The 14869-nt window shown below is 49.5% G+C and overlaps 3 protein-coding genes across 4 annotated transcripts in view; all 3 read left to right on the top strand.

The window, feature by feature from the left end:
* Positions 1 to 6: 6 nt before the first annotated feature.
* Positions 7 to 6036, top strand: wwc1 (WW and C2 domain containing 1). Its single transcript, XM_008333532.3, has 13 exons — positions 7 to 154; positions 239 to 930; positions 1392 to 1503; positions 1631 to 1798; positions 1883 to 2075; positions 2281 to 2430; positions 2515 to 2564; positions 2660 to 2870; positions 3159 to 3335; positions 3420 to 3512; positions 3742 to 3972; positions 4049 to 4167; positions 4249 to 6036. The coding sequence occupies exons 1-13, from the start codon at positions 9 to 11 to the stop codon at positions 4313 to 4315; spliced, it is 2409 nt and encodes an 802-aa protein (XP_008331754.1). The 5' UTR covers positions 7 to 8; the 3' UTR covers positions 4316 to 6036.
* A 211-nt stretch (positions 6037 to 6247) lies between these two features.
* Positions 6248 to 11984, top strand: rars1 (arginyl-tRNA synthetase 1). Of its 2 annotated transcripts, none has more exons than XM_008333357.3 (16): positions 6248 to 6403; positions 7065 to 7199; positions 7280 to 7483; positions 7564 to 7672; positions 8377 to 8477; positions 8697 to 8818; positions 8984 to 9104; positions 9311 to 9440; positions 9527 to 9631; positions 9817 to 9995; positions 10404 to 10513; positions 10682 to 10787; positions 10877 to 11049; positions 11249 to 11496; positions 11648 to 11818; positions 11886 to 11984. In XM_008333357.3, exons 1-15 carry the CDS (start codon positions 6257 to 6259, stop codon positions 11755 to 11757), a joined length of 2100 nt encoding a protein of 699 aa, XP_008331579.1. In that variant the 5' UTR covers positions 6248 to 6256; the 3' UTR covers positions 11758 to 11818; positions 11886 to 11984. The 2 variants fall into 2 exon arrangements, with proteins under 2 accessions (XP_008331579.1, XP_024921228.1); XM_025065460.1 differs by having other exon boundaries at positions 6286 to 6403; positions 6961 to 7199.
* A 140-nt stretch (positions 11985 to 12124) lies between these two features.
* The window catches only part of sgcd (sarcoglycan, delta (dystrophin-associated glycoprotein)), a 25921-nt gene continuing 23176 nt past the window's right edge, over positions 12125 to 14869 (top strand). Inside the window, exon 1 of the mRNA XM_008333356.3 lies at positions 12125 to 13452. The gene's annotated coding sequence lies outside the window, so the exon portion shown is untranslated. The remainder of the gene's footprint in view (positions 13453 to 14869) is intronic.

Genomic DNA, 14869 nt, shown 5'->3' with positions numbered 1-14869 from the left:
TGATGGTGATGACGACTCTCGTGGTCTCCAGGAATGACTTTAAAGTTGAAGTTCTTCTTTTCAGGCTGCGTCTCCACTGCAGGAGGAACAAACTGGTGAGAGAGTTGGAGGAGATGGTTCGTTTGGCCTCCACACTGCACACACAGCTGAAGAGGTGAAGACTAGACGTCATCACACGTCACCTGGTCTCTGCTCTGGTCCTGGGTTTTCACCTCTTTCTTCTTCTCTCCGTCTGTAGCCTCTCAGCCTCCACCTTGTCCTGCTCCTCCGGCAGCAGTCGTGGTTCTCTCACCTCCAGCCGTGGCTCCCTCGCCACCACCTCCAGCCTCGGCTCCACCTCCTCCCTCAGTTTCACCGACATCTACCTGGAGCAGCCTGAACTTTCCGACCCGGACTTTCAGAACAAACTGGACAGTCTCCTGCAGGAGGGTGGAGCGGGGGGATTCCGCCCCACCAACTCCATCACCACCATCCATGAGCACGAGGTGGTTACAGGGAGCAGTGGAGGGAGGGAGGAGGAGAGGTCGCAGGAAACAACGGGAGAAAGAGGAGGAGAGACTTTAAGTTCTGTCGGAGGAATGACAGGACCGGACCTGGGACCAGCCAGGATCCAGAACCTCAGACTGTCAGAAACTCCTGGGTCCATGAGCTCCTTATCTCCGTGCTCCTCCCTCTCCTCACTGTCTCCACCGTGTTCGCCACTTGTCACGGACGCTAACTTCCTGTCAGGAGAGAGGGGCTTGGCCGGCAGTGGGCGGGATCAGTTAGACCTGGACTTGGAACTCCGGAGCCGACTCACAGAGCTGGAACTCAGTCTGGATCCTGAGAAGGAGGAGGAGGAGGAGGAGGAGGAGGAGGAGGTCCATGGTCGAGGAGGAGGATTACAGCAGAAGAAGATCCATGAGAGTCCGCTGAGAGGAGAGGTCAAAGGTAAACAGGAAACTGGGTTTGAACGTCAACACTTTTTTATTCTCAAAACAAAAATCCTGTTTAAAGTCACAGAGTTTCTCTGAGGTTCATCCACCATAGAATACTTTCAAAATAAATGTCTGCACGTATAACTTTAACATTCTTCACAATAAAAGCCCCTCACAGTTTTTCAAAATAAAATGTTTCACTTTCACCCACTATCTGAGGGCTGTGTGTGTGTGTGTGTGTGTGAGACAGAGAAAGTCCTCAGTGAAACCTGAGGTGGAGCTTTGGTGTCAGGTTTTAACAACCAGGTTTCCTGTGTGTGTGTGTGTGTGTTTTGGTTGTACAAAATAAATGAATGAAACACAGACTTGTAAGCAGATCCACTAGGCCCCGCCCCCTGATTTTGTTTCACAGAAAGTGAAAAAGACATTTGTCTTCTGAAAAGACAGACTCTGGTCTAACCTCTGTTTTTTCAGGCTCCGCCCCGCTGCTGCAAGAGGCGGGGACAAAGAAAATGGGCGTGTCCTCCGCAGTGTCTGACGAGTCTGTGGCGGGCGACAGCGGCGTGTACGAGCCGTCAGAGCGCAGGTCGGTGACAAACGTCAGCAGCCCACGTTGTACTGGTTATCACTAGTTAGTTTGACTGATCAGGCTTTTATGGGTAAATGTGTTGTCACTGATGATGTCACTGATGATGTCACTCACCGCCCCCCAGGACGGGCCTCCTGCCTGTGGACCTCCTGACACCCCTGGACGACGGCGTATCTCCCAGCTTTTCTCCTCAGGTTCAGCTGGGTTTACGGTACAAGTCCAGAGAGCAGCGTTTCAGCGTCCACGTCCTGCAGCTGTCCAACTGCAGCGCCCTCTGTCTGCAGCAGAAAATGTAAAGATAATGCACCCTAGTCACCTCTGACGTGACCTGTCCTCGTCACATGGTCAAACCCTTCTCTGTCGGCTCGCCCCTCAGGTACCTGCGGGTGGCGGTGCTGCCTTGCCTGGAGGCCACGCCCTGTCTCTTCAGAACAAGAGGCTACGCCCCCCAAGAAGTTATCGAGGTCAACGAGGTGTTCGGCACCCAAATATCCCACAGTGCACTGCGGCAAAAGACGTTGAGGTTGGACGTGTGCAGCGCTGGGCCGTCAGGTCACGAGGAGTGTCTGGTCAGTGGAACTTTTACTGAACGTTTGGTCAAAATAAAAGACAAAAAGGTGATTTTAAAGTAAAGGACAGATGTTGGAGTGGACTCTGGTGATTAATGCTCAGGTAAAGACAGGTGGCGCTGAGTCACTGTCACAGCATTCAGGCCTTTTAAAAACACTTTGAACTTCCTTTGTTTTCTTCACCTCTCTGTGCTGCCCCCTGCAGGCCGGAGCTCAGATCAGCCTGGCCGACGTCACCTGTTCAGAGGAACGAAGCACAAAGTGGTACAACCTCCTGAGCCACGCCCACCTGTGCAACATCAGCAGCAGCAGTGAGGTCAAAGAGCACAGCGGCGGAGCCGGATCGGCCGGGACGGTGACGATGCCTTCGCTGACCCTGACTGAAGTGTGATTGGTGTTCGTGGTCCGTTTTCACTCGTTTGTTCTGTCTTTGTTTCAGGCTGTTGTTTGTGGCAGTGACACCGTCAGAAGTGTTGACAACAGATCGTGGTCAGTCTTCATCTTCTTGTCTCTGTCCTGACTTTGACTTCAAACCCATTGGTTTCACAGCATTTATGTTTTTGTCACTACTGTTGAACGTTCAGGCCCGGTTCTGATCCTCTGGACCTGTTGGATGATGAAGAAGGACATGGCATAGACAGAGGACGCCCCCTGGAGGAGGACAAAAGCCAGTGGGGTGCAGAGGAAGGAGGGCAGTGCCATCAGGTGACGGACCGTCCAGGGAAAGAAGTGGAGGAGGAGGAGCCTAGTCCTGTGACATCATTATTAGCACCTGTAACAGTGACCACAAAAAAAGTGAGTCCATTTAAAAAAAACAAAAAAACAACTCATATGACTATATAAATGGTTTCTTTCTCATCTCCTTTCATCTCATCACCCTTCATCTCATCTCCTTTCATCTCATCTCCTTTCATCTCATCACCTTTCATCTCATCACCTTTCATTTGCATTCCAGCTCAACTGTTGAGCTGGTAGTTATAACTCATCTCAGTCTAGTGTGGACAGAACCAGCGCCACCTGCTGGTCCTGAGGAGTGGTGGTTTTGATTCTTTAGACCTGGTCCTTTCTGTGTTCGTGGTCCAGGTGAACAAAGAGACCAGTGTGGACGGTCTGTCCTCATCGTCTCATCACTGCTCAGTAGTTCGACCTAAAGAACGTCGGCCTGACGTCCAGCAGCTGCAGAACCCGTTCATGAGAGGAAACACCATCATCCGCTCCAAGACCTTCTCTCCTGGACCCCAGAGCCAGTACATCTGCAGGGTGAGAAGAACCGCTGGTCATCAGGAAGAGACCACAACAATAAAGACCGCCACACTTGATGATCTTTGCCTTTTGTCTGCACAGATAAACCGCAGTGACAGCGACAGTTCCACGCTCTCCAAGAAATCACCGTTTGTCAGAAACGCCTCAGAGAGACGCAGTATGAGAATGAAGAAGGTAAGAAGTGGTTTCTGAGAGGGAGGGGGAGAGGGGGAGATGGAGGGAGGGAGGGAGATCAGTCATTTTTGACCTTTTCTCCATGGACTTTGGTCTGAACTAAAATCTCTGATTTTCTCCATGAGGTTTGGTGTAAAGAGCCAGTGTTCAGCCTTCACTCAGCAGCAGCAGCAGGTTCTAGATCTATGTTGAATAGATCAGATGTTCCTCAGACTCTCTCTGTCCACAGCCCCCTGTTCAGACCAAAGGTCTGGATGGTCTCCTCAGAACCTCCCTGGACCTGGAGCTGGACCTGCAGGTGTCCCGGACTCGTCAGGCTCGACTGACTCAGGAGCTGCAGGTCCTGAGGGAGCTGAAGACCCAGCTGGAGGAAGCTCATCAGCAGGGGCGGACGGAACTGCCCACCTGGGTGCAGGAGGACGAACGCTTCCGTCTGCTCCTCAAACAGGCTGAGAAACAGGTGAGACTCAACCCACTGACGCCCCCTTCTGTTCAGTCAAACCGCCGGATTTCACCACCGTTATTGTCCGGTTCAGACACGTGAGGAGCAGCAGCAGGAGAAGCGTGTGGAGAAGATGATGAGGGCGGCGGCCAAAGACGTCCACAAGATCAGAGGACAGGGTTGTAAGGAGGTTCCTGAGGTCCAGACCTTCAGGTGGGTGGAGCCAAAGTCTGGAAGTCGATCTGGAGCCCGGTCTACTTCCTGTTCCTGTCTGACTGTTTCCTGTTCCCACAGAGAGAAGATGGCGTTTTTCACCCGAGCCAAGAGCAACATTCCCGATCTTCCAGCCGACAGCGTGTAAGAGAAGCATTTCAACTGACCCCGCCCTCTCAGTGGCCCCGCCCCATGATGTAAACCCACCCCCATGGTCCAGCCGAATGAAGACAGAAGTTTGTGGGTCAAATGAAGAGCTTATGGTTTTGTTTTGTGAATAGTGTTTATTTGTAAATTAGTGACATCATCGTTGAGGCCCCGCCTCTGAATTCCTTTCCTTTTCTTAATCGTAAAACTAGTTATCAATCAATGTTGATTCACGTCTAAAACCTGAAAAGTTCAGACGAAGAGGCCCCTCCCACTTCTGACCACTTCGTTAACATAATGTTATCGACAAAGCCTGCTGCCCCCTGGAGGTTCATCTATCACACTACTGCACATTTTATTATTATTACACCTCCTTATGCAGATGATACATATTTTACGAAGTATTCTCTTAATATGTTTGACTAATATCAGAACTATCAAAGCAGCCATGAACCAATCAGAAGCCTCGCTCAGAACCGAAGTTTAAACTAAATTAAAACTCAGTGGTGGATCCACACTGGAAGAAAGGTGGAGCAGAACCGTCTGCGTTTAGGTCCAAATCTGTGGACAGGAGGAGGGGAGACGGGCGAGGACTTGAGGTCAGGAGGTCACAGTGTTTTATTTCATTTCTGGTCGGACGTTCCGGGTCTTCAGCGTTTCCAACCGTCGTCTTCTCCTGAAACAAAGTTATTTCAAAGTCAATGTTAAACACTTTCCTCCCACTGGGATCAAAGCACAAAGAGGCTCAACTGTGAACTCCGTGGTCACGTGACCCGCCCAGACCAACCACTGGACTGACGTCAGCAGCCGATACAGAACAGATGCTCTGATTGGCAGTGAACGAAGACTGGACGTTCAGCCGTGAGTCACGTGACTCCACAGTCACGTGACTCACGGCTGAACTGCACAAACTGCACAAACTGCACATACTGTTTCAATCGTTTGCTTTCAGTGTGTGATTTTAGCCTGAACTCAGGGGGGCGCTACACTGACCTAAAACTCAGACCTGTATTCGTTCTCCTGTTCGGGGGCCACCTAGTGGCTCAAAATTGTCATTGCTGAAAAAAGAAAAACGGTCTTGAACTTGACATCGTTTTACGTTTCGGTTTTTAATGTTTGGACCAAAGGTGTGTGAAGTTGGTGTGGATTAAAGTCATCAAAAACATCAAGCCCACCAATAAACACACATTTGTCTTTTTCCCTCTGGAATGAGGACTTTTTGGACACTACGTCCAAACGTGTTTTGCTGCCACCCTGTGACCAGAGAAGGGTTGAAGTGCGTTGATTTAAGACTGGTCTCTAAGTCTGCCTCACTGTCATCACAACTGAATGTTTTTAAAAACAAAGACGTCGAAATGAAGGACAGAAAAGTCTCATTTTTCTAATGAAACAAATTCTCTGCTGTTTGTCGCAAATTATTTTATTTTTATTTCTGTGTATATTTTGAGTTGGAATGCTGTTTTTAAGTCCATGTCTTTGTTAATGATATTTTATTCTCCTGTATCATCATCTTTGAAGCTTTGATCAGAAACTCTGCTTGTATTTATTGCACACTCGTGATTTGACTTTTCTCTGGACTGTTTTCCCCTAAAGATTCCTGAAAAGCTGTGAATTCTCCTCAGACACTGTTCTTGTTCCACCAGAGTTGTAAATATTTCACCAGCAAAAAACAAACTATCTTTTGTAGACTCACAATGAATAAAAACAAAGATTTTCTCTTTTTACTTGTGTCTTTATAACAAAACATTTTACTGAAGAAAAGAAATGTATTAATTAGTCCAAACGATGCATACATTTTAACTGACTAAAGAAAGAAATAATGTGTTCATTTCATTCATTCATTCTGTTTGTTTTTTCTGTCACTGGACTTTGGTCTGAACTAAAATCACTGACTTGCGTGACGTCGCACAGAAGGTCCTGAGCAGAAGAAGAAATAGCGGATATGACGCATGAAAGCGGTGAACTTCCTGCTTCTCCCTCAGCGAAGTTTCGTCAGCCACCAGTTTCCAGCGGTCGCAGCGCGTCGTCAGTGCCTTGTCGAACCATGGAGGACCTGATGACACACATTGCAGCACGGCTTCAGCAGCAGGTAAACGGCCGCTGAGAACCGGCGGAGGTCGCCTACAGTACAGAGCTAACGGGCTAAAGTACCACGAGCCACACACCGGCGTCAGGCGGACTCACGTCCCCAACCAGACGTCTTTTGACCAGCCGTCAGTTGAAAGTCTTGTCCGTTGATTTGCGAACTAAACTCCAACACCTCAGACAAACAACAGCAGATCCACAGATAATTGAACCGTGTAATAAATTCGGCTGATTTATTTCATACAAACACAGCGTCGCCTCGTCACTGTTAACGTTTTTCCGGTTCTTGGTTGACGTGGGACGTGAGACTTGAACCCGATTTTAAACACATTTCTCTAAACTTCAGACGTCCACTGGTAGCGTCTATATGACGTCATTGATGCTCAGAATATGAGGTGATAAACGTTAAATTGGTTGGTGTCGAAACGACCTTGTGTATTTACGTGGTCTTCCGGGGCCGAACCTTCTTGAACATTGATCCTTAATTGTTTTGTTATTACGTCATTAAAACCATTCACTTTTATGAATTAAATGTGTTGTTTGTTTGTGTTGTATCAACAGTCACCCTGAATGAAACAGTTCTAGAATGTTCCAGTTTGGGGAACATCTTTCTACCTGTTTGACCTGCTTTGGTTGATGGTTCGATGACTGTGTGTCTTCATCAGGAGCAGCAGATCCAGAGTCTGTCAGCAGAACTGCGGGTCCTGAAGAACCCTGAGAACCTGAGTCCAAGTCCACGGCTGGACGAACTGCGAGAAGAAAACACTCGACTGAAATATCGAGTCAACATCTTGAAGAGAGTGAGAGCTGCGATGCCTGAGGACGAGTCTGATCCAAGCCCGGGCTGAGAAGGTCTTCACTGTGTCCTTGTTTTCCACAGAGTCTCCAGGACGATGGTCTCCACGGTCTGGCGCCACCTGGCTGTAGATCCATGGTCAACATCAACCAACAGCTGCAGCACATCTTTGGACAAGCCATCAGAGCTTCCTGTCCTGAACTCCAGGACCCGCCCCTCGCCGTCACACCCAATCAGCAGGCCAAGTTTGGGGACTATCAGTGCAACAGCGCTATGGCCATGGCCCAGGTGGGGGCGCTGTTCACAACCGTTTGCAGTTAAGCGATATTGGAAGGTTGACCGGTGATGTTTCCTTTCCTTGTTGTCAGATGCTGAAGGTGAAGGGAATCAAAACCAACCCACGAGAAATCGCAGAGAGAATCGTCCAGAACCTTCCAGAAAACGACATCATCCAGAAAACTGAGATCGCGGGACCAGGTATGGAAACCAAACAGAGAGACCAGTGAGTCCAAACTGGTACCTCATGGTAGAGTGAGCTTAGCTAGTCCAGGTTTGACCATCGTTAATCTTAGGCACAAATAACTTGTAAAGCAACCATTAGTTTAGAACCAATGTCAAACACGATCTAGCCGAACAGTGAACAGTGGTCCCTCTCCGATCGCGCTAGCTGCGTTCCAAGATCCACCGCAAAATGTGTTAAAAGTAGAGGCGAGATAGTTATTCTACAATTGACATTTATATTAACCTTTTACGAACCTCCCCCACTCTTATCAACCCCCGCAGAAGAGAGAGTGGATGACAGACAGGGGGAGCTGCTGAGACACGCTACAATGAATGATCCAATGAGAGTGAGGAACACAAGAGCATGGTCAATTAGCCAATAGTACACACAGTACGCGTTGTTAGCCAATAGAAAGCTGTGTACGATCTTGTCTGGGGTTGGTTACCGGATCGTTAGCTAACGGCTTTATCTCAATTTCAAAACGAGAATCCACGTTTTTAAAGCCAAAACGTTCGTTTGTATAATTATTTTATAATTGTCAACATCAGCTGCTGCGGGCGGTTTATAGAACCGACCCAGAATGACGCTCTGGTTCTGGTTTCACTCAGTCCTGGTTCAGACTTAGACCTACTGTGCACTGATTGGTCCTCCTTCACCTCTGACACAACCTGTCTTTCAGGTTTTATCAACATCCACCTGAAGAGGGCGTTTGTTTCTCGTCTACTGAAGAACCTGCTTGTAAATGGAGTACAGCCCCCCCCACTGGCTGCCAGGAAGAAGGTCAGGCACTTAAAGTGCTTTAGTCATCGTAGAGTCGGGGCTCCTGGCTGTCAGGCTAGCGCCACCCTCTGGGCCATGGTTTAAATAATGTTTAAAATTTGTAAATGGAGGAAGTGACCGATGGTACCGATGGTACCGATGGTACCGATGGTACTGATTCATGTCTGATGGTACTGATTCTTTACTATTGTTGCTGTTGTAATTGCTGTGTTTGTCCAGGTGGTGGTGGACTTTTCTTCTCCAAACATTGCTAAAGAAATGCACGTCGGCCACCTGCGCTCCACCATCATCGGTGACAGCATGTGTCGACTCTTCGAGTTCCTCGGCTACGATGTCCTCAGGTCGGTTCCTTCAATAGTTCCCAGTCGTTTCCAGACATAGAGTTTTCAAATGTTTTGGAACGCTAATGTAGAGCGGCCGATAGAATTCCTAAAATCGTAAAACTGTTGGTGCGTTGATGTTCAGGGTTTTGTGTTCCAACCTCTGGCTCCGCCTTCCATTTTCAGGTTGAACCATGTCGGAGACTGGGGAACCCAGTTTGGAATGTTGATCGCTCACCTGCAGGACAAGTTCCCCGACTACCTGACGGTGTCCCCACCCATCAGTGACCTTCAGGCCTTTTACAAGGTCAGTTCCTGGTCTTCATACAGAAGTCCATAGAGAAAATCAGGGATTTTAGCTCACAGAGATGCAGCATCTGTTGGTCCACCGCTGCCTCCTGTGGCCTGTTACTGTAACTGAGGTCAGTCTGAAGAAAGACCACAGGAGGCAGCAGCAGTCTCTTTTCTCCTTACCCACCTGCTGTCTCTCCCCTCCGTCTCCTCTGACATCAGGAGTCAAAGAAACGTTTTGACGAGGAGGAGGAGTTTAAGAAACGAGCCTATCAGTGCGTGGTCCGACTGCAGAGCAAAGAACAGGACTTCATCAAAGCCTGGCACCTGATCTGTGACGTGTCCAGGAGAGGTACTGCACACACGCACACACGGACATCTGTGACATGTGTGACGTGCGTGACATGTGTGACGTGTGTGTGTGTGTGTGTGTGTCAGAGTTCCAGAAAGTCTACGACAGTCTGAACGTCAGGATCCTGGAGCGAGGAGAGTCGTATTACCAGGAGCTGATGACGGATGTTGTGAAGGAGTTTGAGGAGAAAGGTGAGAGTGGAGGAGGAGAGAGAGACACACACTTCACTCTGTTGGTGCAGTTCCTGAACCTCACCACCTGGAGCCACTATTGTGCTATAAGAGTTTTCTTCTGGCCTTTCTCTGATTTTCTTAAATCTTCATCACACACTCGCTCCTCCTCCACCTCCTCCACCTCCTCTTCCTCCTCTTCCCAGGTCTGGTTCAGATGGAGGAGGGTCGTAAACTGGTCTTTGTTCCTGGTCAGTCCATCCCTCTGACGGTGGTCAAGTCTGACGGCGGTTACACCTACGACACCTCTGATCTCGCTGCTCTCCATCAGCGTCTTTTTGAGGAGAACGCCGACATCATCATCTACGTCACCGACAGTGGACAGGTGAGGCCTCACAGATCAAAGGACAGGTGAGGCCCCACAGATCAAAGGACAGGTGAGGCCTCACAGATCAGAGGACAGGGGAGGCCTCACAGATCAGAGGACAGGTGAGGCCTCACAGATCAGAGGACAGGTGAGGCCTCACAGATCAGAGGGCAGGGGAGGCCTCACAGATCAGAGGACAGGTGAGGCCTCACAGATCAAAGGACAGGTGAGGCCAACAACCAAACAATTAAGGCAGTTCAAGGAGAATAAAGATTAAATATGGCGGTCATCCAGAATTAAGTAGTTTTCTGGAAAGAAAATGGATGTGGCAAAAGATGAAAGGAAACATCAGAGGAGACGTCAGATGTTCCTGCAGGGTTTTCACTGTGTGTGTGTTTGATAGCTTCCTGTTTCCTTTCTCCACAGGGCACTCACTTCCAGGTGGTTTTTGCAGCAGCTCAGATGATTGGCTGGTACGACCCCCAGGTGACCAGAGTGGAACACGCCGGGTTTGGGGTGGTCCTAGGAGAAGATAAGTGAGTGGTCAACCAAAACCCCCCCTTCTTCCCCCAAACCCCCCCCCCCCCCCAACCCCACCAGCGCTCACTCCTCCAAACACCTCACACAAAGGTCCAGTTTGTAAGCTCCAGTGACCCCTGCTGGGAGACTGTCGTCACACACTGAGGGAACTTTTGTTTTTTCAGGAAAAAGTTCAAGACTCGTTCTGGAGACACGGTTCGTCTGATGGACCTGCTGGATGAAGGTCTGAGGAGGTCCATGGACAAACTGAAGGAGAAGGACAGGGACAAGGTGAGAACCATCTGATGATCTCGTGACCTTCACCTGGTCTCCAGCAGACCTTCTCTCTAACAGCAGCAGCTTGGTTCTGGACCCTGCAGGTTCTGAGTCCAGAAGAACTGGCGACAGCTCAGCGCGCCGTGGCGTTCGGCTGCATCAAGTACGCCGACCTGTCGCACAATCGCATCAACGACTACGTCTTCTCCTTCGACAAGATGCTGGACGACAGAGGGAACACGGCCGCGTATCTTCTCTACGCCTTGACTCGTATCAGGTGAGTAGACCCTGGAGGTTACGGCTCCACCTGCTGGTTGGAGACAGAATGTGTCAAAAGTTTAAATAACAGCTGTTTTGGGTTTTTTTTTTCACGTCATTGATGTTCAATCAAAGGAACAAAGGAACTCTCATTGTTTTCTGCTGACGACGGTTGTTTTTCGTGAGCGTTGAGTCCTTCCTTCCTGTTTCCTCCTCAGATCCATAGCTCGTTTGGCCAACATTGACGAAGTTGCGCTCCGCAAATCTGCAGAGACGACAGAGGTGATCCTGGACCACGAGAAGGAGTGGAAGCTGGGGAAGTGCATCCTGAGGTTCCCTGAGATCCTGCAGAAGATCCTGGACGACTTGCTGCTGCACACGCTCTGTGACTTCCTGTATGAACTGGCTACGACCTTCACCGAGTTCTACGACAGCTGCTACTGCGTGGAGAAGGACAGGCGGACGGGTAGGTCGCGGGGTCACAAAGAACGCGCTTCAGTGCCGTTCTTTGTTCCCAAATGTTTTAGTTAGTTCCCATCATGCACTGCTGCTCCTGCAGTGAAATGATGAGAGTTGACTTCAGCTCAGAAGAAGAAAATCCTCTTCCTGTTCTGCAGGTCAGGTGATCAAAGTCAACATGTGGAGGATGCTCCTCTGTGAAGCCACCGCCTCCATCATGGCCAAAGGCTTTGAAATCCTGGGCATCAACCCTGTCCACAGGATGTGATGTCATGGTGGCCACGCCCACCTCCACGATTGTCCTTCCCTACGGCCGCTTTAGCAGAAAGGCAGTCGGGACGTTGGATCGACGGTCGGACGTTGGATCGACGGTCGGTCGGCCGCTTTAGCAGAAAGGCAGTCGGGACGTTGGATCGACGGTCGGTTTTTAATAAAGAGATGAAAGAGTCTGATGATGTCATCATTGTGTCATCTATCAGAGCTCTGTTTCTGGAATGTTCTGAGATTTGTTCTTGGATGGTTCTGTGTCTGTGGAGAAAAAGGAGGAGGAGGGGGAGCGCTAACGGACGAGAGACAGAGAGAGAGAGAGAGAGAGTGTGTGTGTTCTGTCCAGTTGTCTCTGCTGATCCAAAGTTCCTGCGGCGTCTCATCATGAACAGTTATCAGAGTTAATGACGTAAACAGGAGCTGCTGACAGCGCCCCCTGCAGGGAATCATTATCTAGTGCACTGTTGCAGAAAACAGGATGGAGACAGTCGTGGGGTGGGGGGGGGGTTGGTTCGGCTCATGAGGGGGTGGGACTGTGTGATGTACCATTGTCATGTGACCTCTGACCTATGACAGGATTCTCTCATGTTTATTTTCTATGAGGTCACAGAAAATCTTCAGTTGGGGGGAGGGGAGGGGGGGCAGTGGTCTCTGACTGACTGTGTGTGTGTGTGTCTTTAAAAAAACTCTAATCCTTGTTTACGACCCCTGCTGAGAGAAGCTGACATTAAACCAACACACACACACACACACACACACACACACACTCTCTCTCTCTCTCTCTCTCTCTCTCTCTCTCTCTAATCCTCTGCCTGAGTCTCTGATGTTTCTTTTTTTAGGGGCTGAAGAACTCCTTTCAGAATTAAGTCTGTGCTCCTGGTCTGTGCTCCTGGTCTGTGGATCCACGGACCAGTATTGTGCAGGTTCTAAGACCAGAACCATCATTTTCATTCTCCGTGTGTGTGTGTGTGTGTGTGTGTGTGTGTGTGAGAGAGAGAGAGAGAGAGAGAGCGGTGAATGTCTCTCGCCCTCCTTGGTTTTCACATCATGACTCTGCTGCAGGAAGCTCCGCCCCCTCAGCCCCAGTCTACCTCTCTCTACCTCAGGCTCACTCTCTCCTCCCCTCCCTGTGTCTCTCTGCCTCTCTCACCTCCTCCTCCTCCTCTCCTCCTCTCAGGCTTCACTTGTGTTTCTGCCTCCTGCTCGTCGCTCCGTGCTCCTCCCTCTCTCCCCTTCTGTCCCTCTTTATTCCACGCACATCCTCCTCGTCTGTCTCTGTGTCTCTGTGTCTCTGTCTCCCGGGGACATCTTTGTCTTCTCCTCTTCTTGATCTCCTGGTCATTTCTCCTGAACTCAGTGATGTAGATGCAGCAGCTCCTCCTTCTCCTCCTCACTCTGCTCCTCCTCTCAGTCCAGTTTTGGAAGGATCTAACCGTCAGTGTGAACCTCCTGGTGCCTCCTGGTTCTGCTTGGGTTCTCCTGTCCTTTGAAGCCCTCCTCTCTGAAGGATGCACCTCCACGGCTCCTTCTCCTCTCAGATCCCAGACCCGCTCCCCTGAGGGGACTCAGAAAAACCATGTCCCCCCTGAGCCGTCTGGTCCTGCCGTCCCTGGACTCCAGCCTCTGAGCAGCTCCGGGTCGTGTTGTTCTTCTGGAAGAAGGTTCTGGTTCTTGGACCGACCAATCAGGACCACAGGTAAGACCAGGTCGGACTCTGTGCTGGGTTCAGACCAGAACCGGTTCTGGTCTGTGTGTCTGATGGACAAGTGGATTCAGGTCTTGTTTGAGGATCTTGTAGAAAACCTGATCCAGGATTCTTCCTGATTTTGTTTGGGTTTTCCTGGTGTCGTAGCCCTGGACCTGGATCAGGGTCCAACGAAGACCCAGAATGGGCTCATCTCCAGACCCTGTGACCTTGAACCTGGTTCAGATCTGATCTGTGTACGGATCTGGACCAAAAGATGTGTTAGTCCTGGTGTAGAACTGGACCAGGACATCAACAGTGTGAAGCTCCTGGTCCTGGTCCTGGTCCTGAAGGTGCAGTTGTTTGATGAAGTCCAACCTGCTGTCAGAGACAGGTGAGGACATGTCCATCTGTTGTCCCTCAGACACTGTCCTCTCTCTCTGCTCTTGATTGACACCTGTCATGAGAAGGAGCAGCAAGAAGGGGGAGGAGGGGGGAGGAATCCTGTCACTCCACGGTTCACATTTAACAAATCAAATTATTTGATAAAACACTGAAGTGTGTGGGTGTGTGTGTGTGTGTGTGTGTGTGTGTGTCACTTCCTTCCTGTTAATTACCCAGCAACAGCCTGATTGGAGGGCGGAACAGGGTCGACGTTTTTAAAAATACCCGACAACATGAAGACACAAAACTGGAGGTTGTTCCAAACTCTTTGTCTGTGTTTACGACCAAGAGAGAGAGAGGGGGGGGGGCTTATGTCATGTGGTGTGACACAAAGTCAGATGTTCTTCTTCTGGTTCTGCAAACGTCCTCCTGAAAGGAAGAAGAATGTCTCCTGGACGTCTGCAGTGACTGTTGCCTGAGCTAAAGCTAAAGCTAAGAGCTAAAGCTAAGGGCTAATGCTCTACACTGAGGGCTCCAGTGACCCCTCCTCTACAGTGAAGGCCAATGATGATAGTGTCTGAACATTAGGTGTCGCTACAGCTGTGTGGTCTACAGTGATTTGTTTTTACTTTCTGGTCCAGATGGTGATCAACTGGTGGTCCACGTCTGACTGTATCTCAGCAGGTTTGGACACAGGAGGTGAGGAGGTTCTGGCTATGAACTAAAATCTCTGATTTTCTCCATGGACTTTGGTCTGAACTAAAATCTCTGATTTTCTCCATGGACTTTGGTCTGAACTAAAATCTCTGATTTTCTCCATGGACTTTGGTCTGAACTAAAATCTCTGATTTTCTCCATGGACTTTGGTCTGAACTAAAATCTCTGATTTTCTCCATGGACTTTGGTCTGAACTAAAATCTCTGATTTTCTCCATGGACTTCTGTGTGGAGCAGTAAATGATAATTGTCTCTGTATCTGACCCGACTGGACAATGAAATCATTTCTTTCAGCTGATGTTTTGACAGAGACAACTTCCTACTGCTTC

The sequence above is a fragment of the Cynoglossus semilaevis genome, chromosome 19 (assembly GCF_000523025.1).
Source record: "Cynoglossus semilaevis isolate Cse_v1.0 chromosome 19, Cse_v1.0, whole genome shotgun sequence".
Classification (NCBI taxonomy): domain Eukaryota; kingdom Metazoa; phylum Chordata; class Actinopteri; order Pleuronectiformes; family Cynoglossidae; genus Cynoglossus; species Cynoglossus semilaevis.
The sequence above is the reverse complement of the archived record's forward strand: the minus strand, read 5'-3'. Positions and strand labels throughout refer to the sequence as shown.

Coding starts and splice junctions, on each gene's coding strand:
- wwc1 (XM_008333532.3), top strand. CDS start 9: ATGACGACTCTCGTGGTCTCCAGGAATGACTTTAAAGTTGAAGTTCTT. Junction 2,431..2,514: donor GAGCCGGATCGGCCGGGACG/GTGACGATGCCT, acceptor TCTTTGTTTCAG/GCTGTTGTTTGTGGCAGTGA. Junction 2,871..3,158: donor TAACAGTGACCACAAAAAAA/GTGAGTCCATTT, acceptor TTCGTGGTCCAG/GTGAACAAAGAGACCAGTGT.
- rars1 (XM_008333357.3), top strand. CDS start 6,257: ATGACGCATGAAAGCGGTGAACTTCCTGCTTCTCCCTCAGCGAAGTTT. Junction 7,484..7,563: donor GCGCTATGGCCATGGCCCAG/GTGGGGGCGCTG, acceptor CCTTGTTGTCAG/ATGCTGAAGGTGAAGGGAAT. Junction 10,788..10,876: donor AGGAGAAGGACAGGGACAAG/GTGAGAACCATC, acceptor TGGACCCTGCAG/GTTCTGAGTCCAGAAGAACT.